This window comes from Silurus aristotelis (assembly GCF_946808225.1).
Source record: "Silurus aristotelis genome assembly, chromosome: 11".
Lineage (NCBI taxonomy): Eukaryota > Metazoa > Chordata > Actinopteri > Siluriformes > Siluridae > Silurus > Silurus aristotelis.
The window spans coordinates 17,039-34,583 of record NC_139584.1 but is presented as its reverse complement, the minus strand read 5'-3'; the positions used below and the strand labels follow the sequence as shown (position 1 = coordinate 34,583).

Genomic DNA, 17,545 nt, shown 5'->3' with positions numbered 1-17,545 from the left:
TTAGAACAGGATTAGAACAGGATTATACAGGGTTAGAACAGGATTATACAGAGTTAGAACAGGATTAGAACAGTATTATACAGGGTTAGAACAGGATTATACAGAGTTAGAACAGGGTTAGAACAGGATTATACAGGGTTAGAACAGGATTATACAGGATTAGAACAGGATTATACAGGGTTAGAACAGGATTAGAACAGTATTATACAGGGTTAGAACAGTATTATACAGGGTTAGAACAGGATTATACAGGGTTAGAACAGGATTATACAGGGTTAGAACAGGATTATACAGGGTTAGAACAGGATTAGAACAGGATTATACAGGGTTAGAACAGGATTATACAGGGTTAGAACAGGATTATACAGGGTTAGAACAGGATTAGAACAGTATTATACAGGGTTAGAACAGGATTATACAGAGTTAGAACAGGATTAGAACAGTATTATACAGGGTTAGAACAGGATTATACAGGGTTAGAAGATGGTTAGAACAGGATTAGAACAGTATTATACAGGGTTAGAAGATGGTTAGAACAGGATTATACAGGGTTAGAACAGGATTAGAACAGTATTATACAGGGTTAGAAGATGGTTAGAACAGGGGTAGAACTGGGTTACAGGAGTTAAAACAATGCTAGAACAGTTTGGAGGAAAACAACGCTTTATATTTGTATATACTGTATTTTATTTTTCTTTGTTTGTAACGCACGCGGAACAGCGCAGACTGTGACGGGAGAAAATTCTCGCACTCCTATTGGTCACTTAGGGAGCCAATCAGAGGTCGAGCAGCAGCGCTCTTGGTGTGTGAGTGTGTGTGGTTGCTCCTGTTAGCATGTGTGGTTGTGAGGGCAGAGTTCGGGATCCTGACAGATGAATAGTTGGAAATAAGGAGGTAAAAAAGGGCGACGCGGGCGAGTCTCGCGTGCAGGAAAAGCCGCAGAAAATCATGTTTCCTAAAGGAAAAGGCTCCGTCGTGCCATCCGATGGCCAGGCTCGGGAAAAGTAAGGCCTTTTCTCCTCCTATTCCGCCGAGGCGGCTTAAAGCTGTGTGTGTTTTTGTCTCGCTGCCTGTAGCCTATTGTTAGAGCTGCACACATGAAGCGCAGAGAAGCGCCGGAATCAGCCACAGTACCGCCGCCATTCTGCGCTTTATCGCCATTTTAACCTTTTTATTCCCCTCCGTCTCTGGTTCCGCCTTCTTTTACTCTCTATTTCCTCTTTATATTTCCTCGATGTATCATTTATTTACTCTTTTTATTTTTAGCGCATTTTTCTGAAATGGAGATGCATTAAAGTGGCGCGTGAGCGGAACTCGAGGCGGTGTTTCAGGTTCTGATGTTCGCTACAATGTAGCTCTGTGTGTGTGTGTGTGTGTGTGTGTGTGTGTGTGTGTAAGAGAGAGATAGATAGAGGTAAGAGCCTGGATTAACTGTATTACATATTATTACTGTCGTGTGTGTGTGTATGTGTGTGTGTGTGTGTGTGTGTGTGTATGTATGTGTGTATGTATGCGTGTGTTTTGGGGATTGTTTAAATACTTGATTTATGAAAAAAACCTGATTTAAATAAGCAATAAAAACGCTTTAATGTTAATGTGGATTTGAGTTTAATATCCGCTAATGAGTACAAAGCTCCGCCCCCTAACAGCTCGTCACTGCTGTTTATTATCGTCATGCTAATGATTGTGTGTGTGTGTGTGTGTGTCTTTTGCAGGCTGGCGCTATATGTTTACGAGTATTTGCTCCACATTGGTGCACAGAAGTCTGCTCAGACCTTCCTGTCAGAGGTGAGCTAGCTTTCTGATGTGTTTGTGTGTTAGGGGTGCGTGTGCGTGTTTGGGGGTATGTGGGTGCGTGTGCGTGTTTGGGGGTATGTGTGTGCGTGTGCGTGTTTGGGGGTATGTGTGTGCGTGTGCGTGTTTGGGGGCATGTGTGTGCGTGTGCGTGTTTGGGGGCATGTGTGTGCGTGTGCGTGTTTGGGGGCATGTGTGTGCGTGTGCGTGTTTGGGGGCATGTGTGTGCGTGTTTGGGGGTATGTGTGTGCGTGTTTGGGGGCATGTGTGTGCGTGTTTGGGGGCATGTGTGTGCGTGTGCGTGTTTGGGGGCATGTGTGTATGTGCGTGTTTGGGGGCATGTGTGTGCGTGTGCGTGTTTGGGGGCATGTGTGTATGTGCGTGTTTGGGGGCATGTGTGTGCGTGTGCGTGTTTGGGGGCATGTGTGTATGTGCGTGTTTGGGGGGGGTGTGTGCGTGTTTGGGGGTATGTGTGTGCGTGCGTGTTTGGGGGGGTGCTTGTGTTTGGGGTGTGTGTTAGTGGTGTGTGCGTGTTTGTTAGGGGTGAGTACGTGCGTATTTGGGGTGTGGATTGAGGTGTGCGCAGGCGTGTTTGGGTGTGTATTGGGTGTAATGTGTGGCTGTGTGTGTTAGGGGTGTGATGGGTGTGATGAGTTAGGGGTGTGATGAGTTAGGGGTGTGATGAGTGTGGTTGTGTAAGGGGTGTGATGAGTTAGGGGTGTGATGAGTGTGGCTGTGTAAGGGGTGTGATGAGTTAGGGGTGTGGCTGTGTAAGGGGTGTGATGAGTTAGGGGTGTGATGAGTTAGGGGTGTGACGATTTAGGGGTGTGATGAGTGTGACGTGTTAGGGGTGTGATGAGTTAGGGGTGTGATGATTGTGGTGTTAGGGGTGTGATGATTGTGGTGTTAGGGGTGTGATGGGTGTGATGAGTTAGGGGTGTGATGAGTGTGATGTGTTAGGGGTGTGATGGGTGTGATGTGTTAGGGGGGTGTGATGTGTTAGGGGTGTGATTAGTGTGATGTGTTAGGGGTATGATGAGTTAGGGGTGTGATGGGTGTGATGTGTTAGGGGTGTGATGTGATAAGTGGGGTGTGATGAGTTAGAGGTGTTAGGGGTGTGATGAGTTAGGGGTGTGATGGGTGTGATGAGTGTAATGTGTTAGGGGTGTGATGTGATAAGTGGGGTGTGATGTGTTAGGGGTGTGATGGGTGTGATGAGTGTGATGTGTTAGGGGTGTGATGGGTGTGATGAGTTAGGGGTGTGATGAGTGTGATGTGTTAGGGGTGTGATGAGTAGGGTGTGATGAGTGTGATGTGTTAGGGGTGTGATGAGTGTGATGTGTTAGGGGTGTGATGAGTGTGATGTGTTAGGGGTGTGATGTGATGAGTGTGATGTGTTAGGGGTGTGATGAGTTAGGGGTGTGATGAGTGTGATGTGTTAGGGGTGTGATGAGTAGGGTGTGATGAGTGTGACGTGTTAGGGGTGTGATGTGATGAGTGTGACGTGTTAGGGGTGTGATGTGATGAGTGTGACGTGTTAGGGGTGTGATGTGATGAGTGTGACGTGTTAGGGGTGTGATGTGATGAGTGTGACGTGTTAGGGGTGTGATGTGATGAGTGTGACGTGTTAGGGGTGTGATGTGATGAGTGTGACGTGTTAGGGGTGTGATGTGATGAGTGTGACGTGTTAGGGGTGTGACGAGTTAGGGGTGTGATGAGTGTGGTGTTAGGGGTGTGACGAGTGTGATGTGTTAGGGGTGTGACGAGTGTGACGTGTTAGGGGTGTGACGGGTGTGACGTGTTAGGGGTGTGATGAACGTGAGTGTGTGTGTATTAGGGGTGTGTTGAACGTGAGTGTGTGATAGTGGTGTGATGAACGTGAGTGTGTTTTTGGGGGTGGGATGAACGTGAGTGTGTGTTGGGGGTGGGATGAACGTGAGTGTGTGTTGGGGGTGTGTGTATGTGGTTTAACCCTGTCTTGCGATGTGTAATGTTCAGATTCGATGGGAGAAGAACATCACTTTAGGAGATCCTCCTGGGTTCCTGCACTCCTGGTGGTGGTGAGTGTGTGTGTGAGAGAGTATGTTGGTCATTAAACTGCTTGTGTTGGTGTGGACTTTGGTTTTGTACTATGACGTGTGTGTGTGTGTGTGTGTGTGTGTGTGTGTGTGTGTGTGTGTGTGTGTGTGTGTGTGTGTGTGTGTGTGTGTGTGTGTGTGTTTCTCCTGCAGTGTGTTCTGGGATCTGTATTGTGCCGCCCCGGAGCGAAGAGACTCGTGTGAACATTCGAGTGAAGCGAAGGCTTTTCATGACTACGTAAGTATAAACATTTAATTTCCTACGAAACAGCACTGCACACTTTTACAGACTTCCACACAGTTCAACATGGATCTGCTCAGTGGATGTGCTTTTTGTATCCCTGAGCAAATGGAAGCTGATTAGCACATGATCGCTAACTGCAGCAGCATGTCAGATGTTCAGCCATGCAGTTTGTTTGGTCTCTCCATCATTGTAGTGAACTCGAATACAGAGTTTTTTCTTTTATTTTCAAAGTTAAATATACTTTAGTTTACTGATTAAGATAAATGCTGGGATTTAAAACTCCGATGATGAAATCTGTCAAAAAAGAATTCAGAAAATAGAGATTATTTCCTGTAAATAATTCTGTATAGAGACTTTATTTATTTATTTATTTATTTTATATATATATATATATATATATATATATATATATATATTTATTGTCTTTTTGTCTTCAATTGATATAATTGAAAGGTTAACGTTTTGTTTCTTTCAAGCAGAAGTAAAGTATTCAATGATCTGTTGGCTAGTGAGTTTGTGTAAGAGTGAGGGAGTGCATGAGCGTGTTAGAACGACCCTAGAGTATGAGTGTGTGTGTGTAAGAGAGAGCAAGGGAGTGTGACTGTGAGCGAGTGGGAGAGTGCGTGTGTGAGAGAAAACGTGCGTGAGCATGGGAGGGTGAGCGTGGGAGGGTGAGCGCGCGTGAGCGTGGGAGGGAGAGCGCGCGTGAGCGTGGGAGGGAGAGCGCGCGTGAGCGTGGGAGGGAGAGCGCGCGTGAGCGTGGGAGGGAGAGCGCGCGTGAGCGTGGGAGGGAGAGCGCGCGTGAGCGTGGGAGGGAGAGCGCGCGTGAGCGTGGGAGGGAGAGCGCGCGTGAGCGTGGGAGGGAGAGCGCGCGTGAGCGTGGGAGGGAGAGCGCGCGTGAGCGTGGGAGGGAGAGCGCGCGGGTGGGAGAGCGGGCGCGCGGGAGGGAGCGCGCGGGTGGGAGAGCGGGCGCGCGGGAGGGAGAGCGTGGGTGAGCGGGCGCGCGGGAGGGAGAGCGTGGGTGAGCGGGCGCGCGGGAGGGAGAGCGTGGGTGAGCGGGCGCGCGGGTGGGAGAGCGTGGGTGAGCGGGCGCGCGGGAGGGAGAGCGTGGGTGAGCGGGCGCGCGGGTGGGAGAGCGTGGGTGAGCGGGCGCGCGGGAGGGAGAGCGGGCGCGCGGGAGGGAGAGCGGGCGCGTGGGAGGGAGAGCGTGGGAGAGCGGGCGCGCGGGAGGGAGAGCGTGGGAGAGCGGGCGCGCGGGAGGGAGAGCGTGGGAGAGCGGGCGCGCGGGAGGGAGAGCGGGCCCGCGCGGGAGGGAGAGCGAGGGTGAGCGGGCGCGCGGGAGGGAGAGCGTGCGTGAGCGGGCGCGCGGGAGGGAGTGCGTGGGTGAGCATACGTGCGTGGAAGGGTAAACGTACGTGCGTGGGAGGGAGAGCGTGGGTGTGTGCGAACTAGTTTGTGAGTAAAAGATGACCAGAATATTAAATAATTCCGTTTTGGTTTTCATCATTCTTCTGCTGGAATGCTGGATCTCCTCCACATCAGCACAGCGTCTGGAAGTTCTTCAGGAAGTCTATAAAACAAGGGGATTAACTTAAATGTTTTATGTAAATGAGATTGATTTGTCTTCAAGATATGTGGAGCAGATTTACCTCCAGCGTGTTAACATCTGACCTGCGTCTGATCCCTGACTCGGGTCTCAGACTCGGAACTTAAGTCACAAGGCTGGTTTTAATTACAGATTGAACAGGGTGTAGGTTTGTGGGCTACTTACACTGAAGTGTTTTACTCTGATAATCTGATCTTTATGTGAATTAGATAAGTATTATAGTATTCCAATACCCATCTACCCAAGGGGAAGCTCAGTGTTGAAGGCTCTGGGTTACTGATCAGTAGGTCGGAAGTCCAAGCCCCGGTAACACCAAGCTGCCTTAACCCTCTGTGTTCCAGGGGCGCTGTACCATGGCTGACCCTGCGTTAGGACCCCAGTTTCCTAACAAGTTTCAATACGTAAAGAAAAGAATTTCACTGCATTATAATGTATATGTGACAAATAAAGGCTCTTCCATTCGTACGCTCGGAGTGAAGATAGAATCACTGAAGTCATGTATCATGTGCAATGATGGTGACGAGACCAAACCTCTCTGAGATATTCATCATCCCGTAGCCTGATTGATGTGGAGTTTGTAACGGGCAATGGACTCTGTGAGGGGGCATTGGGGGCGGTAAGCGGTTAGGGGAGGTGTAAGAGGGTATGGGGGGGTGTGTAGGGATGGTGAGGTCAGCACGGTGCTTTGGGGGTTGAGGGGTTGATTTTATTTAGCAGATCAGAATAGACTCCGTGTCTCACTCGGCTTTTGTTTTGCCTGTGTCTTGTGTTTAGACTTGGCTGTTTACTGGGGAAGAAAGGAGTGGGGGTGGGGTGAGTTTGAGGTATGAGGGGGTGTTGGGGGAAGGGGAAACTGTTGGCTCTTTAAAGCAAAACATGTTACCTTCAGGCTTTTCCCCCTGGGAGAGGCCTCTCTGGGGAAGCAGTGGGCGGGGCAAAATGTGATTGATGGCTGTCAGGAAGCCATCGAAAAGCAGATGCAGAGTGAAGACACACACTTACTGCTACTGTGCGGGTGTGTGTGTGTGTGTGTGTGTGTGTGTGTGTGTGTGTGTGTGTGTGGTTTTATCAGCTGTTTAACTGTTAAAGCCAAGATTTGTATTAAATCAAAAATCAGGATTTGTGTGAATGAACACAGACAATTTAAACTGTGTGTGTGTCTGTCCAACTGGGAGTGCAGCTAACTTCACGCTTCTTCTTTTGGCTTCTCCCATTAGGGGTCTCCACAGCGGATCATCATCCGTCTACATACCCCTCTGCCTCTACATCTGCCTCTTTCACACCAACTACCTGCATGTCTTCCCTCACCACATCCATAAACCTCCTCCTTGGTCTTCCTCTTTTCCTTCTTCCTGGTGTCTCCATCCTCAGCGTTCTCCTACTGATACACCCCATGTCCCTCCTCTGCACATGTCCAAACCATCTCAATCTCACCTCCCTCACCGTGTCTCCAAAACGTCCTACATATAAACGTTCCCTTTCACTCTCACAGAATCTCTTCTATCACAAATCACTCCTGCTATCACTCTTCTCCACCCACTCCACCCTCTCCACCCTGCCTGCACTCTTTTCTTCACTTCTCTAACACACTCTCCATTACTTTGCACTGTTGACCCCAGGTACCTGAACTCCTCCACCTTCTCCACCTCTTCTCTCTGTAACCACACCCCTCCACTGCCCTCCCTCTCATTCCCCTTCTCTCCAGCGTGTACCTCCACCTCTCCAGGCTCTTCTCCACCTGCTCCCTACTCTCACCACAAATCACAATATCATCCACAAACATCATAGTCCACGGAGACTCCTGTCTGACCTCGTCCTTCAACCTGTCCATCACCACTGCAAACAGGAAAGGGCTCAAAACCGATCCTTGATGCAGTCCAACCTCCACCTTGAACCAGTCTGTCGTTCCTACTGCACACTTCACTGCTGTCACACTGTCCTCATACATGTCCTGCACCACCCTCACATACTTCTGACACACCAGACTTCCTCATACATTACCACAACTCCTCTCTCCACCCTGTCGTACGCTTTCTTTAAATCCACAAACACACAATGCAACTCCTTCTGATCATCTCTATACTTCTCCATCAACATTCTCAAAGGAAATAATGCGTCTGTGGTGCTCTTCCTCAGCATGAAACCATACTGTTGCTCACAGATGGTCACCTCTTCTCTCAGCCTGGCTTCCACTACTCTTTCCCATAACACACTCCTTCTCCATTCCTCAGGCATCTTCTCACCTTCCAAAATCTTGTTAAACAATCTTGTTGAAAACTCCACTGCATCTCTCCTAAACATCTTTATGCTTCTATCGGTATGTCGTCTGGTCCAACCGACTTTTCACTCTTTATCCTCTCAATCGCTGCTCTCACTTCCTCCTTACTAATCCTATCCACTTCCTGCTTCACATCTCCACACCATCCAACCTTCTCTATCTCTCATTTTCCTCATTCATCAGCTGCTCAAAATACTCCCTCCATCTTCTCAACACACTCTCCTCACTAGTCAACACATTTCCATCTCCATCCTTTACTGCTCTAACTTGCAGCACTAACTTTCTCCTTCTGCTCTCCTGCACTTCCTCATTCCACCACCACATCTCTTTGTCTTCCTTTCTATTTCCAGATGTTACACCAAGTACTTTTCTATCTGTCTCCCTTATCACTTCTGCAGTAGTTCCCCAATCATCCAACACCTCTTCACCACCACTGAGCTCCTGTCTGACCTCTTCTCTGAATCTCACACTACAGTCTTCCTCCTTCAGTTTCCACCATCTTATTCTTCTTTCAGTCCTCACTCTCCACCTTACAGCCAACCTCAACCAGGAGTAACAATTAATTCTCAAGTTAATAATCAAGTTTGATAAAATTTAAATGAATTAAATCGCATGTATGTGTTTGCAGAGTGCTGCTGCAGCGCCGAGCCCTGTGATGGGGAACATGCCCCCTGGAGATGGAATGCCTGGTGGTCCAATGCCCCCCGGATTTTTTCAGGTATTTAACACTATTACATAGTAATATAATACATATAATGCACAGTGTTTCACAATAGAACATATCTACTGTGTAAACCAGGGGTGTCCAAACGTTTTATCCTGAGGGCGACATACAGAAAACTATATGAAGGACTGGGCCTCTCACTAGACGTGAGGTACTGCCTCACTTTTAATGCACTAATATTGTTAAAATAAATCAAATGCAGGTAAATTGTTTGATAGTTGAGCATGTTTAAAGAAAAAAGTCTCCATCACAGTCTCCATTAGTAGATTTTCATTTTATTTTTTACTGAATGGTGGGCAGGTCATTCTCTCAGCCTCACATTGGTTCTTACGATGGCACAGAAATAAATCTGCAAGGTTAGCAAGCTAGCAGTCTTTTGCTTCACCTTCTCTTACTGCTCGATGCCAGTGTAGGACGTGAAGGTCTGATGTTTCGTTTCGTTATGTTGTCATACATTGTACTTGTTCATTACTGCAAACGTATTATTACAAATCCAACACACACACTTCCCCTTGGTTTCTATGAAAAAATATTCATTTTTCCACTGAGTCTGAAATATTCTGCACTCACTTGCGATCTTGCGTCCCTTTGGTTCCACCATTTCTGGTGACCTTGAGCAAATGTTTTCTTTGATTGCTTGCTTTGTGGAGACACTGCCTTGTTTAAGACAGTAGCTCTATCTAGTGTTTCTTGGATGATATTTCTTTATCACCCAAATGAGGATGAGGTTCTGCTTTTGAGTCTGGTTCCTCTCAAAGTTTCTACCTCATAACATCTAAGGGAGTTTTTCCTTTACCACAGTCTCCATGGCTGCTCATCAGGGATAAACACACATCATTCACTTTAACGCTTAATTTCTGTAAAGCTGCTTTGAGACAATGTCTGTTGTGAAAAGCGCAATAGAAATAAACTTGACTTGTGTTGAAATTTAGAATTACAATACATTTAAGGGTAAATATGAAATGAAGGCAATTGTTGTGGAGATGTGTTGGAGGTGGTGCTGATGGAGGTTTGTGAGGGGTGCATGTGTTTTTCTTCCCATATTCATTGTAAATGAACTTAATTTGATAATAGCTGTGTGTTAAATATGATTTCTTCTTTGTCCTCCTCCTATTATTATCATTATTATTATGATGTTGATGATGAACTGGTTATTATCTGTAAATGTAGATGAAGCTTATTAAAATTCCTTGAATCCTTGCCCATACCTGTAAAGCTCTATGTAAAGTAAACTAATGCTTCTTTAAGCACAAGTATTATGCTGCAGGTTTATCCGGTGAAAGTGGCGAAGTCTCTATAATTTATAGGGGTTGAGATGTAAAATAATTGTATTTTGCATGATAGATTGGATAAATTGGGATTTACTGATGCAGTGTCTGTCATAATGATGTTGAATGTTAGTGTTATTACTGTATTACAACTATTGCATGATAGTGTGTTTATTAAAATCAGTTCTGGGTGACTTATTGCTTTAATGTGTAAGTTTTCACTGCTTAAGTGGGTTTGGCTGAGCTCCTGTTGCTTCCTGGTTTTCTTTTTACTGCCTGCCTAAATTGCCTAATACCCCACCATCGACATCTCCCTATGCCTGTCTCTGTCTCTCAGGGCCCCCCCGGCTCGCAGTCCTCTCCTCACGCTCAGCCTCCTAACAGCATGATGGGACCTCATGGCCAGGTAGCTCCTCCCTGCAAACACTTCCTCTTCCCTCTAGTCTCTTTATGCAAACATGCACCCCCTCTCGCTCACTCCCTCACACTCACAGTTTTATGAAAGAAGAGTGTTTGATCCTCCACATACTCTAAACACAATGATGCTTTCAGGAGGTTTAAGCTGAAATTTGTTCTGTGCCCTATTAAAGAACCTGTTGAATTCTGTATTGTTTTGCTCTAGCCATTCATGTCTCCCCGTTTTGGTGGAGGACCGAGACCCCCGATCCGAATGGGCAACCAGGTGAGTTTATTAATCTTCACGAATTTATTACAGACCTAATATATAAATATATTAAATATAGTTTTTTTTTTTTTACAAATGTTGTGTACCAGGCGACACACCTGAACATTATCCTACCGTTACTCACCATATTAGAATATGATCATGGTGTGAATCCCTGTGCCACATTATTCATAATTTCAGTTCAAGTGCTTTCAGTTTCTGACCTTTTCCCTTCATTGTTTACAAATTAAAAATGATGAATGATGTTGAATGATGTTGTTCATCATTCAGCCTCCAGGTGGTGTTCCTGCAGCTCAGCCTATGCTCCCTAACATGGACCCCCGCCTTCAGGGTGAGCATGTTATTATTATAATATATATATAAAATACACGCACACACTGTAATATAAAGAAAAAACATATAAATGTTTTATTGTTGAATTTTAGGGCCGATGCAAAGGATGAATGTTCCCAGAGGAATGGGACCAATGGGTCCCGGACCCCAGGTAACATCACTACAGCTTTTTCAAGCCCAGTCTTTTTTCCTTCACTCATCTTCTGCCCGTATCTCCTGAAATAATATGCCAGAAACATCATCACAGAATCCACTTCATTGTCAGTGCACTGTGGACATGTCATAAACCATACACTCTCCATTCTCTAGGCTTCTGCTGGTATTATTTAAGGAATCTGTTGTGTTTTTGAGCACACTGAGAATAAGGGCTGCAACTAAGGATTATTTTGATGATCGATTAATTAGACGATTATTATTTTTCAACTAATCTGATATAAAATAAAATAATAAGCTGTTTGCTTATTATAACTAATATAAAAAATCCAAATTCAGGGTATTCATGTATAAAGTGTACTTAAAGAAAATCCACAAATTGAGTTAAACATAAAAAAACATAACTATCTTGAACTTTTCCATTTTAAAGTTTATAGTGGTGCTGGTTGAGGAGTGAACGGGGAATTTCTCGCTCAATGTGGGTTGTTTCTGTAAAAATTAAAAATAATTTGAGTATACAAGGTGTAATTATTGTGCAAATCAACATTTGTATTGTTTTTGATAAAAAAAAATGCAGATGAAAAGTTGACAACCATGCTTAAAAATACATTTTTATTTTAGTTAAGATAAAAGCATCTAGAATATAATTAATTTAATTTTGTATAATAACTAAATGATGTATTCATAAATAAAATATTAACTGTACATTAAACTACATCGTTTCCACATGATGAGGAGACACTGTTTTTTTCTTTCTGTGCTGATGTTTCGCCTTCATCTGCGAAACCAGGTTTTTTTTTTCTCTGCTGCCGTTTGACCCTGTACTCTCCACCATTTCACAAGCGGCTGTGTATCTTACCTTCACGCTAACCAGTAACCTGAGAAGCCCAACTCATCAATAATGGCAATAGTTGACCATGAATTTCATTATTGATTTTATCGATTAGTTGTTGCAGCCCTACTGAGAATGTTAAGTGCACTGTTCACTTTCTGCTCAGTATATCTTTCAAATGTGGTGTAAATTGTTCCTGCAGAATTTCGGGGGTGGGATGAGACCTCCACACAACTCCATTGGTCCAGGAATGCCAGGAGTCGCTATGTAAGGAAACTGGATTTTGTCCATCAGCCTCCTCCTGGTTTAACATCTTGGCTTACTAAATGTTATAAATCATAGCGATACGTTCTCATGTTCACGCTTTGTGTTTCAGGGGTCCGGGGAACGGAAGGCCACCCTGGCCAAATCCCAATGCTAATAACGTGAGTCCACTTCTTATCTCACTTCAATACTTGGGACGCATTTTTAATATCACTATAAAACATGTTTATCAAGTCATAAGTCTATCAAGTCATATCATTTTTGTGAGATCAGTACCTCAATTCCAATAGGGTTTATTATGTTCTTCCTGTGTACAGCTGGAACTTTTTACAACAAATCTGATCAAAATCAATTCTTCAAACACTGAATATTTTAGTTTGAGTATATTTAATTGATAGATGGAATGATTGATAGGTAGATAGGTGGTTAGACAGACAGACAGACAGATAACTAGATGTCTATAGATTTGTACAAATGCTTTCCAAATAAAAGGGGATGAAAGAGCAGTGACGTGTGAAGACAGTGTTCTTTAATTGAGGTGCTGATTAATGTGCAATTAGTTTTTATATACACTGTAAATATTTTGTGTGTTCATAGTGGTGTGTGCGTGTGCGTGCGTATACAATGTAATATTTAGTGTGTACATACACTGTAATATTTAGTGTGCATGTATATTTATATTGCATAATATATAGTGTGTTTATACAGAGTAATATGTGAAAGCCTACCCTGAGTTCTTGTGTGGGAATTCTCTTTGGCATATCCCTGTTGGAATTTGGTCATTGCAAGTTATAACCAATAAAAGAGTGTGTGTGTGTGTGTGTGTGTGTGTGTGTGTGTGTGTGTGTGTGTGTGTGTGTGTGTGTGTGTGTGTGTGTGTGTGTGTGTGTGTGTGTGTGTGTGTGTGTGTGTGTGTGTGTGTGTGTGCAGATGCCGTACTCCTCACCGTCTCCTGGTGCTTATGGGGTAAGTAAAGCTCTGTTTTCCCTTTGTTAGTTGCACACATCACTCAGGATTTACCTCTGATCATAAAGCAGAAAGGTCGCTGTAGTGTTTGTTATGGATTTGCGATGGTATTTCAATAAACTTTATAAGAAAACTCGCTCTTTAACCCTATTTAATCATGTTCAGTATATCATTGAATCTAATTTAAGCTAGTTTTATAAACAATTTATTTTAGCTTTATTTGTTCAGGAGAGGGATGTGCTGCAGAAGAACTGGAACTTTATGCTGTTTTTTTGTAGGGTCCTCAGGGAGGCGGACCCCCAGGAACCCCTGGAATTGTTCCAAGTCCTGCAGGTAATGAACCACTTCTGAACACTAATTAGCTAGCAACAGCAATAGTATTACTAACCAGTAATATCTCTGTCTTTCAGACTCCAACAATTCAAGTGAAAACCTGTACACTATGATGAACTCAGGTGGAGGAGGGAGAACCAATGTAAGGACAGAAACTAGTATTATTGACTCAAAATCCAATGTAATTCTAATCAAATGATTTTTGTATTGATCACTTTATATACTTGACTGTTAAATATCCATCCACATCCACTAGCTTAATGTGTGCCCTGCCATTGTGTAGTTTCCCATAGGTCCAGGCTCAGAGGGCCCTCTAGGAGCGATGGCTGGAATGGACCCCATGCATATGAATGGAGGTAAAATCACTTCATCTTTACAGTTTACAGTGATAATTTTAACACGATCCACTAAAATGAAGTTTTTATTTACTACTTTAGGTTCTGGAGATTTGGATGGACTCCCGAAGGTGACTTTTTTTATTTATTATAATTATATTAAAATTAATAACTTTAAATCTCTGACTGAAAAATATCATTTATACATATTTATGCTTATACATGCAATTTGTCATCATCACATGCATTGTCTTAATCACTGACTATGAAATGGTTATTTTCAGTCATTTTATATATATATATAATTTTTTTTTTATTATTATTATTATTTATTGTGTTCTGAACAATAACCATCACCTGACTTTCATCAAACTTTCTGTACAGAATTCACCCAATAACATGAGCAACATGAGCAACAACCTGGGAACCCCAAGAGACGATGACACTGGAGGCAGTTACCTTCACTCCTTCTTCCAGAATGAGAACGTGAGTGTCACCTGCCTCACCCTCAGTCTGATTCTTTCTGCTTAAAATCAGACTGCTGAAAACTTGTGATGGTCATATGGAAGTCAGTTGTGATAATATTTCTCTAAATGAATTCATAAACCCTGGATGTTTCAGCCAATAGAAAACAGGGCAGGGTTCCCACAGGTCATGGAATTTCTGGAATATCAAGAAATTTTAAAAGGTCTATTCCAGACATTAAAAATCACGGAACTTTATATATTTTTTGTCCAAATCATAGAATATCAGGGATTTTTGTTTGTCACAGGAATCCTACACACGTTTTGCCTATTGTTCTGGTTAGGCTATTTTTCAGCGTTATATTATTTCCTTCCCGCTCATCAAATGCAATCACCAGGCCTTAGCTGTTAACTAAAGCAAACATGCCAGGAAAATGTCAATTTCAAGAGCTTTGGCTATGAAATGACCACTTCAAAGATGGTGTTAAAAGTAGATGACAGAAAAGCCAAATTTGTAAAACTTCTATTGAGCTATCAAATATGGGAGCGGGAGCACAGCCTCCCCATACAGCAGGCAGCTGATGAAGCCGCTCGCACCTCCTGCAGTGACAGTAGTGTGACACAGTGGGGTCTCGCTAAACACCAGCAAAGACCCTGGAGGCTGTAATCTTGTTGTGCCTGAAGCTTACGGAGTCCCAGTGGTCATACAGGTCCTAGGAACAAAGTGCTATGTATCTAATACATTAGCTATTTAGTTATAATTAAAATGATTTTTAAAATGTAGCCTATGCTACGTTGCATAAGTGATCGTTGAAAGAATTAAAAATGTATGACAGATTCTTAACCTCTGCAAACGGTATTTCGTCACATATTTAAACTCAGATTTGTGTAAATTAGTCGGTATTTATATAAAAGTTAATGTTGTAGGCTAATTGAAAGTTTTGACAAGGGCCTTGCTAAAGGCTGGATTTAAAACACTGTCTGTGGCTATTTTTTTTCTGCTCAGCACAACAGCACATTTTTCCGTTTATTATAGCTGATGGAAATTCAGCTTTTTAAGCAGTGAAAGTCGGGAAAAGTCAGGGTATTTGACGTTTGGTCGGAGTGGGAATGCTGACTGTGGGAGGGGCTAAGCACACTTCCTGATGATGAAATAGCACTCACTTCAAAAGTGTTGTGTTTCTATCGGTTTTGATGTCCTCAAGAGTGTGATTAATCAATGTTTCTGTCTATCTCTCTGTTTCTCTTCACAGCAATACTCTCCCTCCATGACCATGAGTGTGTGATGTGTGATCTTTTGGAAGCCTTTTAGTTGGTCATCCATTACAGAGACATGGAGAAAGATGTACAGGATTTTCTGGCCATTCAACTGCCTCTGCTTCACCTGATCTCCTGCAATATCACAGTCATTTATTTCTTTTTATGATAACTCCCCACCCCGACCACCCCGACCTAATCATGTGACACGATCCAGCGGGGGCCATCCTTATTTTAATTCAGTCATTTTCTCCTGCAAAGTCAACTTTGTTTTAAAAAAAAAAAAAAAAGGAAAAAAAAAGGAGCATCATTCATGGTCCACTGGATGTGTAGCCGCTAAAACCTCAGAGGAACAGCATCATGTCCACCTTCATCTTCAGCATGGTTTACGTGTTCCACACTGACACTGAACTCTTCATATGTGGCCTTGACCTCTGCCTGCATTTTGTTGATTTTTCCTCCGTTTTTTTCTTTCGGCACATCATGATGAGAGTCTTCAGCCTCTCCTCAGTGTGAAGCTCAACATTCTACTAATTTACACGTTTTCGTTTCAATTTTTTCTTTAAATATTTCACATCACTGCTTTTGAAGACTAACTGTGCTGACTGCTCCCACAGCAGGGAGTTTTTTCCTGCACTGATCCCCTTTTACATCAGCTGCTGTCTCCAACCTTTTCCACAACTCTGAGTAATAAATAATCCACCATCTGATCGGAGACAAACGCAAACTACCTATGAGTGAAAGACTCTGAGAAAAGTCCAAGTTTTTGCCTCTCTGTCTGTTCCACTGATGTGTTCGGCCATTGTAGCATCGATTCGTTGTAATGCTGAATTTGTGATGTACCCATAGTATTTTTGGTTTTTATTTTTTTAATCACTACTATGTGCCTCAGTTGTTTTATTTTGATATTTGGGTCTGCTAAAGGTTCCAAAAGGCCTGTTGTAGCTTCACTCCTGCCGAAGGTGCTCGCGTGAAACAGCCCCACTCGTGACTTTTCATATTTTGCAGATTTTTGTTATGCTTTGTCAGAGGGGCATTTGTCAGACTCACTCATAGTACAGATAGAATCGTAAGTTATTCTATTTATACGAAACCTTTGGTAATGCTTCATTTAGAAAGTTGTTTTAAACTGCTTTTGTTAGCTTGTACATCATACTTCAGGCAAAATGCTTGTTTATATATTGACAACTAAATTATTTGGCTCCTTTGTGTGTGTCTTGGTCTTGTGTTTTCATGAATTTGTGTATTTTTATCATCACAGGCCTTCTATCAAATCAGATTATTTGCTTGTACACCTTTTTCATGGGCATTTTATCTTCTCTGCACACTTCAGATAGAGCCTTTTAATTCTCTTTCCTGGGAGACAGTTCAGTAAAAGCTAATGTGGTAGAGAGAATTAATGGCTTTAATCTTTCAGTGCTATTTAAAAGAACCCATTTTGCATATGAGCTGCAAGTACAGGTCAGATCAGGGTTCATATTGTGATAATAAACATGAACATTGACACCTGCCTTTAATTGGAAAGGTCATTGGCTTAATTTTGTATGTGTGTAATTAGAACATTTGTAGCTGTTTTGTGTATAAGTGTTACTTATAACCTCAACAACCAACAGTAGGGGGTCTTCAGAGGATAAAATATAGCAAATTTAATGAAATGTTTATTCACAATAAATTCAGTACTTTTAACAGGAGACATTCAAGCAGCTTTTTACATTTTAAAAGTGAAGGAGGAGAATCTCTGACAACGAAGAAATCTCAAAAGGATTCAGACTGTAGTGAACCCCGAATTAATCCAGTGGAAAATGGTTTATGTCGCTGGAATCTATCATAAACTTAAAATATCTATGCTTCTACAATGTCCATGTGGAGCCATGCATCCAAGTAGGAGTATCAAGATTACAGTGATCTCTCATCAGACAGCAGGAATACAC

General features: G+C 43.1%; 1 protein-coding gene across 2 annotated transcripts; it reads left to right on the top strand.

Annotated features, from left to right (window-relative positions):
- Positions 1-763: 763 nt before the first annotated feature.
- Positions 764-17,131, top strand: ssbp3b (single stranded DNA binding protein 3b). 2 transcript variants are annotated; one of them, XM_083554820.1, is made up of 18 exons: positions 764-1,004; positions 1,716-1,788; positions 3,793-3,854; positions 4,026-4,110; positions 8,629-8,718; positions 10,330-10,398; positions 10,615-10,674; positions 10,948-11,008; positions 11,103-11,161; positions 12,198-12,262; positions 12,372-12,420; positions 13,190-13,225; positions 13,504-13,558; positions 13,636-13,700; positions 13,842-13,914; positions 13,996-14,024; positions 14,278-14,379; positions 15,611-17,131. In XM_083554820.1, the coding sequence occupies exons 1-18, from the start codon at positions 949-951 to the stop codon at positions 15,641-15,643; spliced, it is 1,122 nt and encodes a 373-aa protein (XP_083410946.1). In that variant the 5' UTR covers positions 764-948; the 3' UTR covers positions 15,644-17,131. The 2 variants fall into 2 exon arrangements, with proteins under 2 accessions (XP_083410946.1, XP_083410947.1); XM_083554821.1 differs by lacking the exon at positions 10,330-10,398 and having other exon boundaries at positions 775-1,004.
- Positions 17,132-17,545: the final 414 nt, after the last annotated feature.

What these genes read in the sequence shown, in the direction of transcription:
- ssbp3b (XM_083554820.1), top strand. Translation starts at nt 949, where the DNA reads ATGTTTCCTAAAGGAAAAGGCTCCGTCGTGCCATCCGATGGCCAGGCT. An exon ending in CGATCCGAATGGGCAACCAG is followed by an intron (nt 10,675 to 10,947) that starts GTGAGTTTATTA and finishes TTCATCATTCAG; the next exon opens with CCTCCAGGTGGTGTTCCTGC. An exon ending in CATGGACCCCCGCCTTCAGG is followed by an intron (nt 11,009 to 11,102) that starts GTGAGCATGTTA and finishes GTTGAATTTTAG; the next exon opens with GGCCGATGCAAAGGATGAAT.